Source organism: Cricetulus griseus, chromosome 2 (genome assembly GCF_003668045.3).
Source record: "Cricetulus griseus strain 17A/GY chromosome 2, alternate assembly CriGri-PICRH-1.0, whole genome shotgun sequence".
Classification (NCBI taxonomy): Eukaryota; Metazoa; Chordata; class Mammalia; order Rodentia; family Cricetidae; genus Cricetulus; species Cricetulus griseus.
Window position 1 is genome coordinate 221,444,264 of NC_048595.1, and position 18,309 is coordinate 221,462,572.

General features: G+C 44.5%; 1 protein-coding gene across 1 annotated transcript; it reads left to right on the forward strand.

The window, feature by feature from the left end:
- Positions 1 to 7,633: 7,633 nt before the first annotated feature.
- On the forward strand, positions 7,634 to 8,702 carry LOC100769096 (60S acidic ribosomal protein P0). The gene is given in 3 exon segments (XM_027404370.2): positions 7,634 to 7,918; positions 7,921 to 8,513; positions 8,515 to 8,702. Coding segments are annotated over 3 exon segments (951 nt in total). The 5' UTR covers positions 7,634 to 7,725; the 3' UTR covers positions 8,680 to 8,702.
- Positions 8,703 to 18,309: the final 9,607 nt, after the last annotated feature.

Consider the following 18,309-nt stretch of genomic DNA (forward strand, 5'->3'; position numbering starts at 1 on the left):
CACTTGGGATTGGACAGCCTATCATGGGCTCATCCCCAGGGAGGAGGGCTGATTCTACCTCTCTTAGTAGCCATAGATTGCCTATAGCTCTCCATCAGGCACTGGGCCTTATGAAATTTCTCCAATCCACATTGATATGTTGTATATTTTATAAGTGCATAAAATACTGAACTAGATCATCTTAAAGCCTAGGAGCCTAATAGAAGATAGTAAGCCCTCTGTCCTTGAATCAGGCAATCTCATTTAACATAGCAAGTATAATGCCCTCTGTCCTAGAATTCTGGAGCCCATACAACCCAGGCTTCCTTCTGGGCTTAGGAAGAGTGCTCTGCCAGTCCTCTTGGCCTGGTGCTCACCTTCTAGATGGGTGGTGGCAAAACACCAACCTCTCCAACAAAGTATCTGACCTTGCCCTCTATGATGGCTCATCCCTCCAGCTTCTAAGAAGGGCAGGATTCAAGAGAACCAGTGATTAAGAAACTCTTGTGTGTGAACAAGGCTGCTATCTCACAACTTTTCATCCGATTTCTACCCTAGGTGTGGATTTAAAATGTCATTATCCCTAAGGCTCAATAGATGACACTCCATGTTCATACTGTCATCATAGGCCACAGGCAACCTTCTAGAGTACTCTTCATGGGCCACAGAGCTCAGTGTGTGGTAAAAATAGGCTCTTCCAGAAATGGAGAGCAGACCTGTTCCTTCATTGGTTGGCTGAGAACCCTTGGCAGATAAACTGACAATCCTTAACCCTGGGTTTCCATTGAAAACTGAAGACAGTCGGCATCCAATTCCTTAACTTTATTTACTTAGTGATGATCACAGGCAAAGTGACATGTTAAAATTGAATAGACCCTCTTGAAGGGGGTACCTAGAGTCACCAGAGACCCTCTGTGCCTCGGGGGCACTGAGAAAACCCAGCCTGACTAGGAGCTACCCTTCTCTGGACACACCTATGCTGTTTCTGGCACAGGCTGGCAGGCTACTACATGACACATGCTTTTAGCCATTCGCTCTCACAGTTTACCCAACACCAGGCAGGCTGGGATGAAAACATCCTGGCTGAGGTTCCATCCAGATACCACAGGTTTTTCCTAGATGAAGCAGACAGCAGATCTCACTCCCACAGCTTCTCAGCACAGCTGGCCTTTGACTTGGGGGAGGCCCAGTCGGGGAAAGGTGTGGCAATCTGCTTCTGTCACAAGCACCAGTCCTACACATCGATGAGGAGGTGCAGGTAGAACCTGGGGACACCTAGAATGTGGAATGCTAGAGAAAGCCCCAGAAGAAGGGCTAATGGTACCTTCCAGGAACGGGTGTGGCTGCAGAGACATGCTAAGTCTGGTTTTAGAAAGCATAGGGCAAGTGAAAGGCCCGTACCAGCTACATCCCGAGCTCCGTCCTATGGTACTGGACTAGAGTTTAGAGACCCAGCTGTTTTTCCTAGCTTGGGTGACCAAGTCACACCGCTTCCTCAGGCTTTTATAAAACCCTGAATTGACAGGGTTGGGGATGAATCCTGCTGCTTCAATGAGCACATTGAAGCCCAGCTTCCAAAGTGGTGACAAACGGCAAATGACTCAGCCTCCCACATGCTAAGTTTACTTGGGAGTTAGGAGATTGGGAACAGTTTTTCATTTTTCAAAATAGTTTTATGAATTCTACTTCACATCCCATATGATCCACTCACTTAAAATAGGCCATCAAATGGTTTTGAGCACTCTATCACCACCACACCACCATCGGTTCTAGATCAGAGCTGTTCCTCCTTAAAAGAACCATGAGCGTTCCCTCATCACCATCTCCCAGGGCCCTGCGGCCCTCCCAGCCTCAGCAACTACTAATCTGCTTTCTGCCTCTGTATATTTGTCTCTTTTGAACATTTCATACAGATGGAGTCACAGATATGTGGTCTTGCAGGGATAATTTCTACATTAAAACAAATCATTCTGCTATGAGAAGCAGGCAGGAGATTAGAACCATTTTAAATCACCAAAGATTTATTTCAAAGACATCCTCCTTGCATCTGGCAGCTTCTTGCTAAATCTGACTTTCCTTCAGGACAGTAATTCATTCTCCCCTCCCTAGGGCCGCTTTGTGGGTGAAAGGGTCTCAATGACCTTATACCCCCATTTTGGCTCTAACCTTAGGAGACCCCAGAGCCCAACATGATAAGTTCAGAGAGCACTTCTAGAAAAATCTATTTGTGATTTTTCTCTTCTCATCATCCTCCCTCACTCCTTATACACAGAGTTTGTCCTTAGTGAGAAAATAGTATCATGTCAGTGTTTCCGACTTCTATGTATTAGCAAGAGGCTAACCAAGTGGGGCTGTTCCTTGTTTACCTCACACCATCCTCTCAGCCTCATGGAGGGGCTGCTTCCTGCTTATTTACTGAGGTACAATGTTGGCACATCTTTCTGGAGTACAGTATGAGGAATTAATATAAGCATGGATGGATACAGGATGGAGATGGTCAGGTGGGAGAATGCGTTGGGAATGCCTGTTCTTCCCGGCTGTTTGAAGGGTGCTTCCTAATCTGTCATTCACCACAACATGGAACAGTGCCATGGAATGTCATGGTGTGGATAGTGCCAGTTCAGTGAGTGTTTTCTGGAAGAAAAGGAAGGCAAGAGGATAAAGCAGAGAAAGGAAGAGAAAGAGGGAGAAAGGGAGCAAGAAGGGGGGGTAGGAGAGGTTGGAAATCTGTCTTCCTATTACCGTCTCTTGATGAAACATAAGCCCTGAACTTGCTTTTTCATAAATCTTCCCTGCCCCGAAACAGGACAATAAAACCCAGACTTGAGAACGGAGATAGAAGCAGGTTGAGAGGCATCGGGGCTGAGTTACTAACCTGACACAGGGTGCTTGTCACCCACAGAGGGCTTCTGCATCTCTTTTCTCATTAGGCTTTTCTAGAGGCCAGATGAGGCTTCTTTGGGCTGTCTTGTGTTGAAGAAACCCTTCTGTGGGGTACAATGCTTCCACCCACACTGGTCCCTTAGAGCTGTCTCCTTGACAACATGGCTTGACCTTGGTTATTCTAAGGGACACAAGCAACCAGTGGGCATCACAAAGAGAAGGGCCAGGGAGTGTCAGGGCCCATCTGCCTTCTCTCTGGAATTCTACTTTAGAATCTACCTGGCAATGTGCCATGAGTGTATCCCAGAGATCCCAGCACCGTCACTCTCTCCGTTTATGGAGCATAAAACAAGCTTGACCAAGGACAAGAGAGAAAGCTGGCAGGGCAGTCTGAGTACAGATATAGGCAGTTTCTCAAGGAAGTATTCCTGTCCCAGGCAACTTGAGGACCATCCACTGAATGGTTAGTTTAGCATATCTAAGTTTCTGTTTCCTTTGTCAATGGGTGCACTGGTGCCTCCCTCAGAAACCTGTAGTGATGGCGACAGGGAGCCTGCCCAGAAATTCTAATACATGGACTGTCCTGTGTACCCACCCACAGCTAGACGTGCTGACACTGGACCTTCAGCCACAGCTTGGTGCTCATCCAGTGCCCCCTTAGGGACACAAGGCTGTCTTGCTGTACCCAGTGCATTGCTGGCTCTGTTCACTGGACTTCAGACAAGTTTTCTGTCTTACTAGTGGATATCCACCCCAAGGCATCTGCCACTGTGGGGTGCAGGAGAGCCAAGGGATTTACCCATGAGGCACAAAGAACCTTCTCCACCCAACTCCTTCTTCTCATTTCAATAACCCAGGGGTTAAAAACAAATTTACAGAAAAAAAAATATGTGCAAAGATGAAGCATGAAGCTTGCACATACTCCAGCAAAGATTCTTAGGAGATCTTTGGTTCTTTAGCCGAGAAATGCTTGCATCGTACCTCACCCACAGGCTGGTGTGGCTCAAAGATGAGGACCTCTTCAACTAGTTTTCTTTTAGATGTGACAAAAACAGCTTAAGAAAGGGAAGGGTTTAGTGGGGCTCAGAGCTGTAGGGTATATTAATATATATATTAAAAGCATCAATGGGGTATTGTCAAATTTCTACTCCATGTTACGTGTCATTCCATCTACAAATCAGTCAGCTAACAGACACAAGCTCCACAGGCCATTTCTCCACAATCCATGCCTCAGACAATGAGCTCACAGAGCCAGCCCTCCTGCAGTGGGAAAAGAGCCTGCAGCTCCCCATGGGGGTCAAGTGACCTTTAAGGCAGTGTGGTAGCAGCCAAGGTTTAGAATCTGATTTCTGCTTATTTTATAGCAAGGTAATCCAACTTTATTCAAAATTTCACTCCCTAAATTATCTAGGAGAGAGCAGAGTTTGGGCAAGGGAGATGGCCCAATATGCAGGCATGGGATCCTACTAGGCCTCACAGAAATTGACTTAGCCTCACTCACTCTCAACTTGCTCACTGTAACATGGGAATAGCACTCTCTTGCCATGAGTCAAAGCTGTGCCACGTATAGGAAATGGAAAAATAAGAAAATTCAGTCTTTAAAGCTCACGTCTGGAGAACGGGGAGATGGCTAAGTAGATAGAGCCTATAAAGCATACACAAGGTCCAGAGTTCAGGTTGCCGAAAGCCAGATAAATTCTGGGTGGCATGGCGGCCCACCTATAACTCCAGTGCTTAGAACGTGGGGACAGGACCCCTGTAGCAAGCTGGCCAGACTCACCTGTTATCAGTGAGCTCTTGGTTCAGTAGACACACAATATACAATATACAATATACAATATACAATATACAATATACAATATACAATATACAAACTGGAAAACAATCAAGGAAAACTTCCGATACCAATCTCAGGACTCAATGTTCATACACACACACACCTGCACACATGTGTATGCTTTTTTAAAAAATATCCCTTATAGCCTCATGTCCAGCACACACAAGAATTCAGTTAATGTTGGCTAACTCAAGACTTCTACCTTGTTCTATAACTAGAACCAAGAGATAGGTGTCATAGCTTATGGATGCAATCCCAGCACTTAGAAGGTTGAAACAGGGGCATTAAGAATTCTGGGCCATCTTCAAATGTTGTAAACCCTTTTGGGAGATGGCTGCCAGTAGATCCAGTTGCCTTTGAACACATTGCCAAGTATCTGTGTCCTTGGAGTCTCCAGAGTGCACCTGCCATCCACCCTGCATTCGGGAGCACAGTGACAGAAGCTGCTCAGCATGCTGCTACAGATTGGCCACCACTAGACGTCATGTTATTGTCAAACAGCAGGGGTATGTCCAGCAAACACATCACAACAGACCTCCTCCCAACTATGGTACACAGACAGGAATGAGTGGAGAAGAGAAAGACTGAGGTTTTAGGTATGCATGTCTGAGACCTCTTGGTCCTGAACAGTCTGGAAGGGAGAGTCCGCTCTCTTGCAGATATGTCAACTGTTCTCTGGTGAGCTACCAAAATAATAATATAATGATGATAATAATAATAGTGCCAAGAGGAGCCCTCTTTATCATCCCTTAAGCCTGACTGTTTCAGAGAGAATGTGGGCCTGAGGGACAACCCAGAAGCACTAGCCTGGTTCTGACAGCATGTGCTAAAAAGCAGACTCAGTTTCTACTACTGGTGTGCTCCGTGAGCCTCCAGGAAGGGTAAGCTCCCACATAAACATCTTTGTGTTTTGCCTGGGGGTTTCTGAGAGAGTGGAGAAGAAGCCCCCTTAAACCACAGATCCAGGGAATGTGAAGCAAAGGAGGGAGCATAGCTCCCAGGCCCATGGAGCCCAAAGGTCATTAGACTAAAGCCACAGAGCTGCCAGAGTCAAACAGCAGGATACATGGCCTGAAGCAGCAAGGTGACAATCATGTGTCATGGAAAGGTGTGCATTCCCCTTCCTCCTCTCTACCTTCTTTTTAGAACTGGGCACTGCACACTCTGCTATTCCTCCATCACACGAGTTCTGTATGAGGCACTAGCCCTCTTAAGTCACCAGATGTCTCCACCACCACCTCAGTCTCCAAGGTTTACCACTGTCATGTGGGATTTTTCTTCCTTTTAACCCAGTACTGGGGATCGAACCCAGGGCCATACAATTGCTAAGTATATTCTCTAACACATTAAAACATACATATAAACATACATATACATATGAAGTTTTTTATAAACCAATAAACAGTTTTAAAGAAATTGAATAATTTCTAAATCCCAACCCAAAGATTTAAGATTTGAAAGTTATAGTTGCCAACATGTTATAATGGGGTTTGGCATCGCCAAAGACATTCTCTTAGCTGTTCCACTTTAAGAGACCTTCATTAACAGTGAGTTTCCCTGGAAATGCAGGGATGAAATCTACCCAACACCATGAACACCAGCCCCACCCCCACCTTCTCCTCAGTGCTGATGGTGAAGGGAAGGGACCTGTGTACCACACCCTCCTCTCTATGGCCCCTTCATCCTTGGCATCACTGGTGTCCACTGCAGCACGCCCTGCCTCGCCCTATGCTTATCCCAGATACATACCCCCTCGTCGTCAGTGTCCTTCTTTTCTTGGATCTGAAAGAACTGGGCAATTCCAGAATGGTTTGTGGCCATTCATTAATTTTCATTAATTAATATAGATGCATTAAGAGCTTAGAGATGCCTTGCCCTATGGAATGTGTGGAAACCCACTTTGCTTTGTGGGCTATGATCCTGAAAAATTGTTCAGTTGTTCAATTCTTCTAAAACTGCTTATTTGTTTTTAAAAACTTCATCTATATACTTTCTTTAATGCATCAAATATTATGGTTTATATCAATTGACAACTTGACGGGATCTTGAATCATGTAGGAGACAAATCTCCAAGCATAAATGCTGGTATTAATTCAGGGGAAGGACACACATAGGTAAATGTGGGCAGCATCATCCCATGGGCTAGGGTCTTGGACTGAACCAACAGGAGGAAGTGAGCTGAGCACCAGCATCTATTACTCTTTGCTTCCTGACTGTGGATACAAAGCAACCAGCACTGCGGTGCCTTCCCCACAATGACAGACTACTCTGAAGCATCAAGCCAAATAAAATCTTTTTCTTAAGTTGCTTGCATAGTTATGCAAGTGTAATGATACCTAGGTATCCTTTTACATTCTCAGTGGGTCATGTGGAATGATTTCCAGTCAGCCATTGCAGGGGAGGACAATCAGGATTATAATACTTTATTGTCTCTTTTTTAGATCTTGGATGAGATAACAATGAAGGAATTCCCTCATGAGGAGGGGGAGCAGAGGACTCTGAAACTCTGTACTGCCTGAAGGCTGGCACCCCAGGCAGTGATAGTCCTGCTTGTCCAGTTTGTACAATATACTGTCAGCAGTTGAGGCAAGGGCAGTTTCTAGCCCAAATAGCTAGCTCTGCCACAAAGAAAGCAAAATCCATATGGAGGTTCTTCAATGCCCATCATCCTTTTATGAAGTATATTGGTACTGTCAGGAGCAGGCATATTTCACTGTCATGAAAAACCCTATATTATTAAAACATTAAAATGCCATATGCTGTAGGTCTCTGAAATGTTTGAAGACCACCTACCTATTCAAAATATGTCTCTGATTGACCTTGAAAATAGACCTATCATGACTAGAAGTTTGATTGTTATAAATGACTAACCACTACCCTGTATTTCTTTATTATCCTAAATAGCTTTCAAGGACTAGAACTTAATATTACACCTTTAAAAGAGCTGAATAGGCTCTCGCCAGGCGTCCTCATTTGAGTGACATCGTCTTTAAACCCTGCGTGGCAATCCCTGACGCACCACCGTGATGCCCAGGGAAGACAGGGCGACCTGGAAGTCCAACTACTTCCTTAAGATCATCCAACTTTTGGATGATTACCCAAAATGCTTTATTGTGGGAGCAGACAATGTGGGCTCACAGCAGATGCAGCAGATCCGCATGTCCCTTCGAGGGAAGGCTGTGGTGCTGATGGGCAAGAACACCACGATGCGCAAGGCCATCCGGGGCACCTGGAGAACAACCCAGCTCTGGAGAAGCTGCTGCCCCACATCCGGGGGAATGTGGGCTTTGAGTTCACCAAGGAGGACCTCACTGAGATTAGGGACATGATGCTGGCCAATAAGGTGCCGGCTGCTGCCCGTGCTGGTGCCATCGCCCCATGTGAGGTCACTGTGCCAGCCCAGAACACTGGTCTGGGGCCCGAGAAGACCTCTTTCTTCCAGGCTTTGGGCATCACCACTAAAATCTCCAGGGGCACCATTGAAATTCTAAGTGATGTGCAGCTGAGAAAAACTGGAGACAAAGGAGGAGCCAGTGAAGCCACACTGCTGGACACGCTCAACATCTCCCGCTTCTCCTGTGGGCTGATCATCCAGCAGGTGTTTGACAATGGCAGCATTGTCAACCCGGAAGTGCTTGACATCACAGAGCAGACTCTGCACTCACGCTTCCTAGAGGGTGTCCGAAATGTTGCCAGTGGTTGTCTGCAGATTGGTTACCCGACTGTTGCCTCTGTGCCACACTCTATCATCAATGGGTACAAGCGGGTCCTGGCTTTGTCTGTGGAGACTGAGTCCACCTTCCCACTTGCTGAAAAAGGTCCATGCCTTCTTGGCTGATCCATCTGCATTTGCGGCTGCTGCCCCTGTGGCTGCCGCCACCACTGCTGCTCCTGCTGCCGCTGCAGCTCCAGCCAAGGCTGAAGCCAGGGAAGAGTCGGAGGAATCAGATGAGGATATGGGATTTGGTCTGTTTGACTGATCCCTCAGAGCAACCAACTCAGCCAGTTTGAGAAACATGGAAATAAAAGCTTACTTCTGTTAAAAAAAAAAAGAGCTGAATAGGTACAATACCATAAGCAAGAAATAGAAACATATAGTATAACAAAATGACCTCAAATTTGTATCACTGTACAAAAATCCATACCAATATAAACTGTTTGAGACTTATATTTGCTCTTTTAGTTTAAAAGTAGATTCACTAATCTATGCTTTTGTCCTATCACTCCTATATCCTCCTTTTTTATTTCCAGAATGAGGTCCTAGAATCTAATCTCTTTTGCTTAGTTTCCTCCCTGACCATGACCAAAATAATGATTTATAACCAACCCCCTTAAACAGTGGCAAACATGCTTAACCCATCTACTGAACTGAACCAACCCACCTCTTGGGAATATGGTGGCGTGTTCTTAATATTACTTCCTGCTTGGGGGGTTGTGGCAGTGACATCTTTAGGGGACCCTGAGAAAATCAAGATAATGGTCAAGTCCTGGAGGACTTAGCTGTTGTCCAGTCTTGGTGTGATGGGATAATGCAAGGCTCATTGAAAGCCCTGGCTGGGGTAGTTCTATGAGGTTGGACCATCTTAGCTAACTGCCTTGAAATTGTCTTGAACAGTTTTTAGTTCAAAGCTGATCTTTGGATGATATTTGTCAGCTTAGTGGTGTTGCCACAATGCAGGTGGAATCATCATTGTGGGGTCTCATCATCTTTTTGGAGACTTCAAAAGTTGCTGTTAGGAATGGTCACAGTTCGCTGCAGAAACCTTAAACATTTTAAATGACATATGAGCAGATCTTGGAGAGGTTAAAGGACCATAATCTATTAAATACATCCAGCTACACAAACTTAGCTCCTAGATACCTGCTTCAGACTCAAGCCCCAAATCATGTACAGGAAGCTAGGTGAAGCCTAACTCTAGAATCAGTTAGTACTCTATATGACTATTAAGATCACAAAAAGGTATATATATATATATATATATATATATATATATATATAATTTACATATATATAGTATATATTTATATCTTAAGAAAAATGTATATATGAATATATATGTAAATATTATATGTTTATATCTTAAGAAAAGTTTTAAAGAGTCAAAACAAAACAAAATGATTGTGAGAATAGTCCTAATTTGGGTTTTTCTTCTGTCCCATACCAGGTTGCTCTTCTGACATGAGACAGAGATGTTATATTTTACTTTAAAAAGTGTGCTTGGGTTTAGACAAGAAGAGACCTACACTCCAACTCCAAAGCCAACTTTAAGTTTTAATTGAATTGTGACTACAAAAAAACCATTTGCCTTGTAAGTCTGTAGAGAACGGCAGAGACAAACATTTGGGAAGATTAAGTAAATATGTATGAATATTCATATATATATGAATATATATTCATATATATATATAACATTAAAGTAAAAGGGGGCTATGTGAAAGTTGGATCCTTTTAATGGAGGAGGTACAGGCAATAAGAGAAGGTAATGGAGGGTAAGAAAAGCAGAACATCTTATGTATTATCTTGCATGCAGAAGAAGCACTTGCCAGGAGGAAAAGAACCAGTGGAAGAGGGGAAGAGGGCCAGGGGAGGGCTATGGGGGAAGTGGTATATGTGTATGAAAATGTTATAAAGAAACACTATTTTCACCAGCTACAAAAATTAATTGGAAAAAAGAAAACATAGAGACAGTGTGAACTTGCATGCAGTAGGTTCTCAGAAACCAAACACAATCACATAAACTATAAAGGGGAAGATTGGAGACTTCAAATGTCAAAATTAAGTTCTGAAACAATCTGCCAGATTGAGATCACAGCTGTGCCTCCATACCTGAGGGAGACTGGTGCCAAGATGCTCCCCACCCAACAGGGACCAAAATCAACGGGTTCTCAAGACCCTTAACACAGAATGGCTTGTTAACCGGGTGCAGTAGTGCATATTTGTAGTCCCAACTATTTGGGCATCTGAGGTAGGGGAATTGCTTGAGTTCAGGAATTCAAGACCAACCAAAGTAACATAGCAAGATCCATCTAAAAAAAAAAGAAGAAACCTTAAATAAAATGGCTTAGTATTTGCAAATCTATGCACACTTCCCTTCTGACTCTTAGACGCTTGTGGGCACTATGGGGATAAACTCAAACTCACTGTCTCCTGCCTCAGCTTCCCTAGTTCAGGGACTAATTCAGTATGCCCAGCACACAGTGTTCTTTTGTTTGTTTTGGGTACATAAGTTTATATTCTACCCAAAAAACATGTGGAAGGGGCACTCATGATATCCAAAGTTAAGGTAGAGAAATAGCCTTTCTGGGCATAGTGGTGCACACCTGCAATGCCAGTACTCGGCAGGCTGAGGCAGAGGCCAAGCTAGGCTACATAGCCAAGACCTTGTTTCAACAAGCAATGGTCATGTGTTTACAGTGGATTCTCATACTCAACATGACTCGAGCATGTACTGAGTCAGGATTTTTTGTCCCCCCCAGAACTGGCAATTGGCAAAGGCAGAAGTGCCACTACAGGACACCTCTCCCCTTCTGGTCCAAGCATTGCCAGATGGCCTTGAGAGCCAGGCAGCCTTGGGAGCCAGGGGTTACTGTATTCTCTGTTTGCCTCTCAGAAATGAGAAAAGCCTGCTTGCTCTTTCTCTTTCTTCTCTGTCTCTCCTTTCTTCGACAAGTTTTCCATCTTAAGTACATTCGGATAAACTCCCACTGACTATTCAAGAATGATTTATGTTTGAACATACGTGGTATCAGTATGAGGGGCTTAGCGTTGAAGAAAGAGACAGAAAGAGATGATGCAGTGGTCACATTGGCAAATGCCCCAAAGACCAGGCCCAGTATGAGTGCAGATATGAGAAAGCTCACCATAGCAGCCCAAAAAATGAGCAGCTGGGGGAGCAGAACCCTCTTCCATGGTGCCCTGGAATGTGCCTGGTAGATAAGCACCTGGGAAGGAAAGATCTGGGGCTCTTCGACACTGCCAACCTCATATCCTTGCATGTTTCGTGAATGATTTACAAATGCCTGAATCCTGTTGGGCCTGTCTAGAGGGTGTTTGCCTCACCCAATGCCAGGCATTGCTGTGCCTTAATTCGTCCGAAAGCAAAACTTGGCATCTGTTCTCTTTTGGCAGAAAGACAAGCCCACCCCTCTCAGGCCATTCATTCCTCGCAAGGCTGGAGTGGAAAAGGGAGGTGGTGTATGAAGCACCCCAGGGAAACCAGACCTGCTTGGTTTCTCAGTGCAGGGTTTGAGTCTGCATCAAAGGTGCAGGAGTTAGAGTTGCAGCTGCTGAGATTCTTTGGTTTTATTTATTTATTATTATTATTATTATTATTATTATTATTATTATTATTATTTCATTAGTCTTTTGGAGAAAAAAAGTTTTGAATTAGCAAGAATCAGTGGCCACATGCTTTATTATAAATATCTCCAGGCAAACGTAGGGTTAGTTCATAGGACTACCAAAGTTAAACACACTTTCTTTGGTTTCAGCAGGAATCTGGAAGGAGTACAAACAAGAAGCTCACTCTCTAGGCTTTGAGAGGCCTTTGTTTTAGAAGCTGGCACTCATTCACCTATGACAGTGACCAGTGGGGCAAATCCCAAACCCCTAAGGAGTAAAGACAGAAAAAAATTACCCATCCACACTTCCTACTAACCCACCAGTTAGAGGGTTTGGGTGATCCTATTGTTTACAATAAATTTTCAGAGTTCCAGAACTCCAGGCTCCAACTGGGTCCTCAGCTCTAAAGAAGACATCAGAGTTTGCTGTATTAAGGTCTCCCTCCTTCCTCTCCTGAGGAAGGCTGAAATTGTTAAAACAAAGATGAAGAAGGGACTCCGGGTTCTCTTCAGATACTGGGCTAGTCTTGTTCCTTCAGACCCTGAAGAGGCCCAGCACTAGGCCTGTAAGGGAGTTCACAGCAGGCCACATGTTTCTGTTCTTTCTTGTGTAGACTCCCATTTCAGCCTCTTCAGCTAGGTTTCCAGCAATATGTGTCCTGCATTACAGAGTGCCCCCTTCCTCCCCATAGCCCTCCCCAAGGTAGCAATTCCTGAAGCCAAGTTTGTCTTTCGCGAAGAAGAAACAGGCGTGTGGTGCTGGGCTTAGTACGGTTGGTGGTTCACAGGCTCTGGGGTGTGCTGTGCACCTTATCTGTCCCAGCCTCTCTGGGCATTTCATATTAAATCATCTCAATGTGCAAACAGGTTAGGTCTCCATGCAGATTCATGGCAGAGGACAGATAGCAGCTGCCCAGAATACGGCTGTGCAGCCACTCAGAGCCTGAGAAGATGCCTACTATTGTTCCTCCCTGATCTTTCTCAAAATGACTCTTTCTGGCCTCCTCCAGGGAGACCCTTACCAACCAGGTCAGTGAAGCATGAGACGTGAGAAGGTCCAGGAATTGTGCCCCCCGCCCCCCGTGGATGTTGCTGTTGAGGAATGCTAGCTTAAAATGAGTTACATTTGTTTATGCTGTGGAGCGGTTGTTTAATGATGCAAAGATGTGTTGCGTTCTCTTATATTGCATTTGTTTAACTCTGTAAAGATGTGTTATTTTGCCCTGTCTAAAATGCCTGATTTGTCTAATAAAAAGCTGAACCTGCAATAGCTAAGCAGTAGAGGTATAGGCAGGGCTCCAAGGAAGAGTAAATAAATAAGAGAAATCTAGGTGTGAGAGAGAGAGAGAGAGAGAGAGAGAGAGAGAGAGAGAGAGAGAGAGACAGAGAGAGAGAGACAGAGACAGAGAGAGACAGAGACAGAGAGACAGAGAGAGAGAAGGAGAGAAGAAGAAGAGGAGGAAGAGGAGGAGGAGGAGCAAAAAAAAAGGAGGAGAGAAGGACGCCAGGGTTCAACTACCCAGCCACAGAGCAAGAAGGCTACAGAGTAAGAAGGAAAGAGAGACATATAGAATAAAGAAAGTTTAAAAGGCCCAAAGGCACACTCCAGAGCAGCTGCCACTTGAGCCCTGCCCCGAGATGTGGTACAGAAGCAACGTATTTACCTTCTGGTGCTACAGCTTCACAAGACTGAGCCATGAGTGATAGCTGGCACCTCATCTGGGAGTCTAGTCATACACTAAAAGTCCAGACACACCTCAGAAGAGACCCCGAAGTGAGAAGCTGGCTCTTCAGCAGCCTCTGACCCCTACAGTGTTACCTATGGCCCGGCTATCACTCAGGCCTTTCTACCAACTTTTATAGTGACTGCCACATATATAGAGGCTCTGCAGGCCTGGGAAAGGACACCGACTGCCATACCCACAATGGACAGCCAGCAAATACATAACCTCCTTGGGAATCACTGAGCCAGGAGTCGCCGGAGACAGAAGAAATGCTTTCTCTCAAACTCTACTTCTGCAGGAGGCAAATGACACTTCTAGACCACAGGCTAGTCCCCTGGCAACAGAGAAGTTAGCTAGCTACTGGCTAATTGCCCATTTTGGTGCTGGGATCAAACTGGAAGTCTGGCAGGATGGAGCAGGAGGGTTTAAAGAAAAAATCTGTCCATGTTGACTGGGTCATGTGGCTTTGCTTGGGGTATAAAGGAGAACAAGGAGTGTAGTATTGGTAGTCTTTCCCCCGAGGACACACCCAGTCCTGTATGAGGTGAGGATGACATATTGCCATTGGGGTGGGGGGTATGAGGACTAGAGAAGGGTTACATCAGGAACCCATACAGTCTGTGTTCACAGTACTGCTGTGACTTACGGGGGCTTAGGAGTTAGGGGAATGTTACTATAGAACTCACTGAGAAAGGCTTTACTAGGGAGCATGGTTAAAAGGCTCAAGGGATCTTGGTGGCTGCAAGGTTCATTAAGCAAATAAAAAATGTTTTTGCGTTTGGAGTTTCTACCAGCCATGCTGAGGAGGCACCTTGGGGAACAAGCACGTGACTCAAAAGGCAGCCTGTGCTGCCACCCACAGTCAAAGGACAGCTGCCAGGCCGTCCCTGTGCTGGTTTTGACTTCTGCTGCCTTCAGGAAGTTCTATTGCAAACAAGTTAAACAAAAAGTAATAAGGTCCCTGTTGGTGGACTCCAGATCAGCCTCCATTTCTGACAGCTAAGAGGCTGAGGGCTCTTGGAGGGACTCTGCAAGTGCTAAGACCTCCAACTCTGTGGACATAATCCCTGTCTTCTGATTTTTAAGGGACATGTGTGTCCTTCTGTGGGGTTGCAGTGAAAAGCTACCTGTTATATGTTGCCAAACACCAATCACTGTATCTACACCCTAACCCCTAAACAACCTAGGAGAAGATGGAGTATGGTCCCAGAAAGAGGATAAGGGTCCTATGATCCCATGGCTCCGCAGGGCATACCTTCAAATCCTGACTCACTTGGGGGTGGGATCTTGAAGGGTACTAGGTGAAAGCAAAAGGAGATCACATAAAGACTTAGTCTTGAGCTAACACACTAGTATTTTTCTGAAAGAGAAGATGCTTACAATGCTAGTTGAGAGAATTGGCATTAAGTTGCACTACAACTCCTCTAGTTGCAGCATGTCTTTTTAAGAGCAGGTCTCCTAACATGTATCACACAGGTAACATATCTCATGTAGCATAGAGCAATGTGTGTGTCTTCCTGATACGAATCCTCTCTGAGTACTCCTCAGAATGTGATATGTATGTCATAATTTTAAAAAGTAATTATAGGCCTAAGCTATTTATTTTAAATATGTTTTTTACATGCTCTTTTTTAATTATTTATTTATTATGTACATGGTATTCTGCTTACATGTATGCCTGCATGCCAGAAGGGGGCACCAGATCTTAGATGGTTGTGAGCCACTGTGTGGTTGCTGGGAAATTGAACCCTCAACCTTTGGAAGAGCAAGCAGTGCTCTTAACCTCTGAGCCATCTCTCCAGCCCTTAAATACATTTTTGATTGATTTAGTGTGCACGTGGAGGGAGTATACATGCGCCACAGTGTGTGTGTGCTGGTCAGAGGATAACTTGAAGGAGTTGGTTCTCTTCTTCTACCGTGTGCTTCCTGGGATCACATATTTGTCATCAGTCTTGGTAGCATGCTTGCCCAATGAGCACAGGCCTAGGACTGTCTGAATAAGATAAACTGAAATTAAAAAATGGAGACACATACAGTCACAGGGATGGCAGTCAAGGCAAACACATGTCCTTGCTTTACTCTTGGCACACCCTAGTCTAACCATCACCCAGAGACTTTATCCACTGTGGGAGGAGCTCCCAGGGGGAAGATCTGTCCTCCTTTATCCTGGGCTGGTTGTATGAGATGTGCCATCTGGTGCAGTACACATCATGCATGTAAAACCAATGAACAAGAGAACTTGTGAGATGAGAATGGCAGTATCATACTTAGAAGGTGGATGGAAGAATGGTGTGAAAGGGATCTAGCTTATCAACAAGAACTCTATAGATGACAAGTGGGGGCGGAGTGCTAAAGTTAAGCTCTGTAGCTGGGGGATGGGGACTCAATGCTTTCCCAGGTGCTAGAACAAATGCTCAGATTCAGGCAGCTTCCAGGCCTCGTCCTAAGGGCACAGAGATGTGTGAGTAGCCCCAGAGGATGACCCAGGTTTTTCTATGCCAGTTTCTGCTTTGGTGTGATTATATGTAGTGCTTTGACTTGGATCATTGTCCCCAGTGTCCCATGTACTTCAGGCTTGTTTACTAGCATGTGATGAGATTATTTGATGCAGTCTTTAAGAGACAGGGCCTTCTCGGAGGAAGTTAGGGCATGGGATCTGCCCTTGAAGAGCATACTGGAACTTCACTCACCCATTCCTTTTTCTCTTGACTTCCTGGCTGTCATGATGTGAGCAGTGCTCTTATTATGTGCTCCTAACACGGAGCACTGCCTTGCACCAGTTCCAAGCAACAGGGCAACTAATTAAGGACTGAACCTTGAAATATGAGCTAATATAAACCTTTCTCTTCATGAATTACCTTAGGTATCCTATTCAAGGCTAACACAGATATTATTTATTCACCTATAAAATGAGTTGCCTGTATCAGTATCTAAAACTGCTTTGGATATATGCATCCTACCACCTCAAAAGTCCTAAAAATTTTGTGGCTAAATAATAAATGACCAGGACCACTACAAAACACAAGAAAAGTGTTTTTTGCCAGGTATTAGTGGCCCACACCTTTAATCCCAGCACTCCGGAGGCAGAGGCAGGTGGATCTCTGTGAGTTTGAGGCCAGCCTGGTTTACAGAGCGAGTGCCAGGATCCAAAGCTACACAGAGAAACCCTGTCTCGAAAAAGCAAAAAAAAAAAAAAAAAAAAAAGAAGAAAGAAAGAAAAGGAAAGTGGTTTTTAAAGATTAGATAAACGTATGAATCAAATGGAAAATTCAGTGGAGAAAGCTCGTAAGAACATAGCAAAAAAAAAAAAAAAAAAAAAAAAAAAGAACATAGCGACATTTTTTTTCACAATCATAAGCCATGCTAATAAATTCTCTCAAAAGCCCATTGAAAAATAAAATCTTTAGTTATTTTTATCACTATTAGAGTTCCTATCACAATTACTTTATTTTCACAATGTCTGATTTGTATGAGAAACTTGTGAGGGAAGTTTATGAGGGGGTTGGGGAGATGGCCACAGGTAAAAGTGCTTGCTATGCAAGTGTAAGGCTGTGCTCAGATCCCCAGCACCCATTCGAAAAGCGAAAAGCCAAGCACAGTAGTGTGAGCCTGCAATTGCAGTCCTGGGATGGGGTGGGGAGGGACCCATGCTGAAAAAACGGTGAGCTCCAGGTTCTATGAGAGACCCTGTCTCAAAGGAATAAGCAGGGAGTGGCAATGTTGAATAATGGACAACTTCCCTAGGGTTCCACACAGGCCAATGGCATTTGAATATGCATTAATATGGAAATAGAGCAGGTGAGATAGCTGAGTGGATAAAAGCATTTGCTGCCATGCTTGGTGATCTGAGCTCAACCCCTGGAACCCCCAAAGTAGAAAAGAGAGAACCACTTCCCATAGATTGTCCTCTGACCTCCACAGACGGCATTGCATGAATGTATACACAAACACACAGATACACATAGACACATGCAAATAAATGTGAAAAAAACAGAAATTCAAAATACGAAAGATGTGTAAGGAATTCTTAGGAACAAGGCAGATATTGCTAATGTCTTTTCTGACAGAAGATAACTAGAGTGCATGGTGAGTGTTGAACCCTCTCCCTGGAAGAGAGGGAGGTTAGGGTTAGGGTTAGGGTTAGGGTTAGGGTTAGGGTTAGGGTTAGGGTTAGGGTTAAGGTTAGGGTTAGGGTTAGGGTTAGGGTTAGCATTTCTCTGTGAGATGGTCCTTCTTCCTTCATCTGAGCCCTCTTGTACTTTAATGCAGTTGAAGAATGCAATCAGCGATTTTATTCTTTGCTTTAGGTTTAGAACCACTTCTTAAATATATCTGGCTTAGGAACTGACTTGTGCTGCCAGGCTGCTAATGAATTTTTTAATAGTACCAGTGTTTCTAGAATTTGTTCATAATTTGAAATGCATTCTAGTGCTGTCTTTAGGCTAATGACCTTATCTCTCTAGGTGTCAGTTTCTGGGTCTGAAATCTGACTGTGGCCAAAGTTTAGTTGTGCTTTAAGATTCCTAAGCCTGGATATGGTCTGAC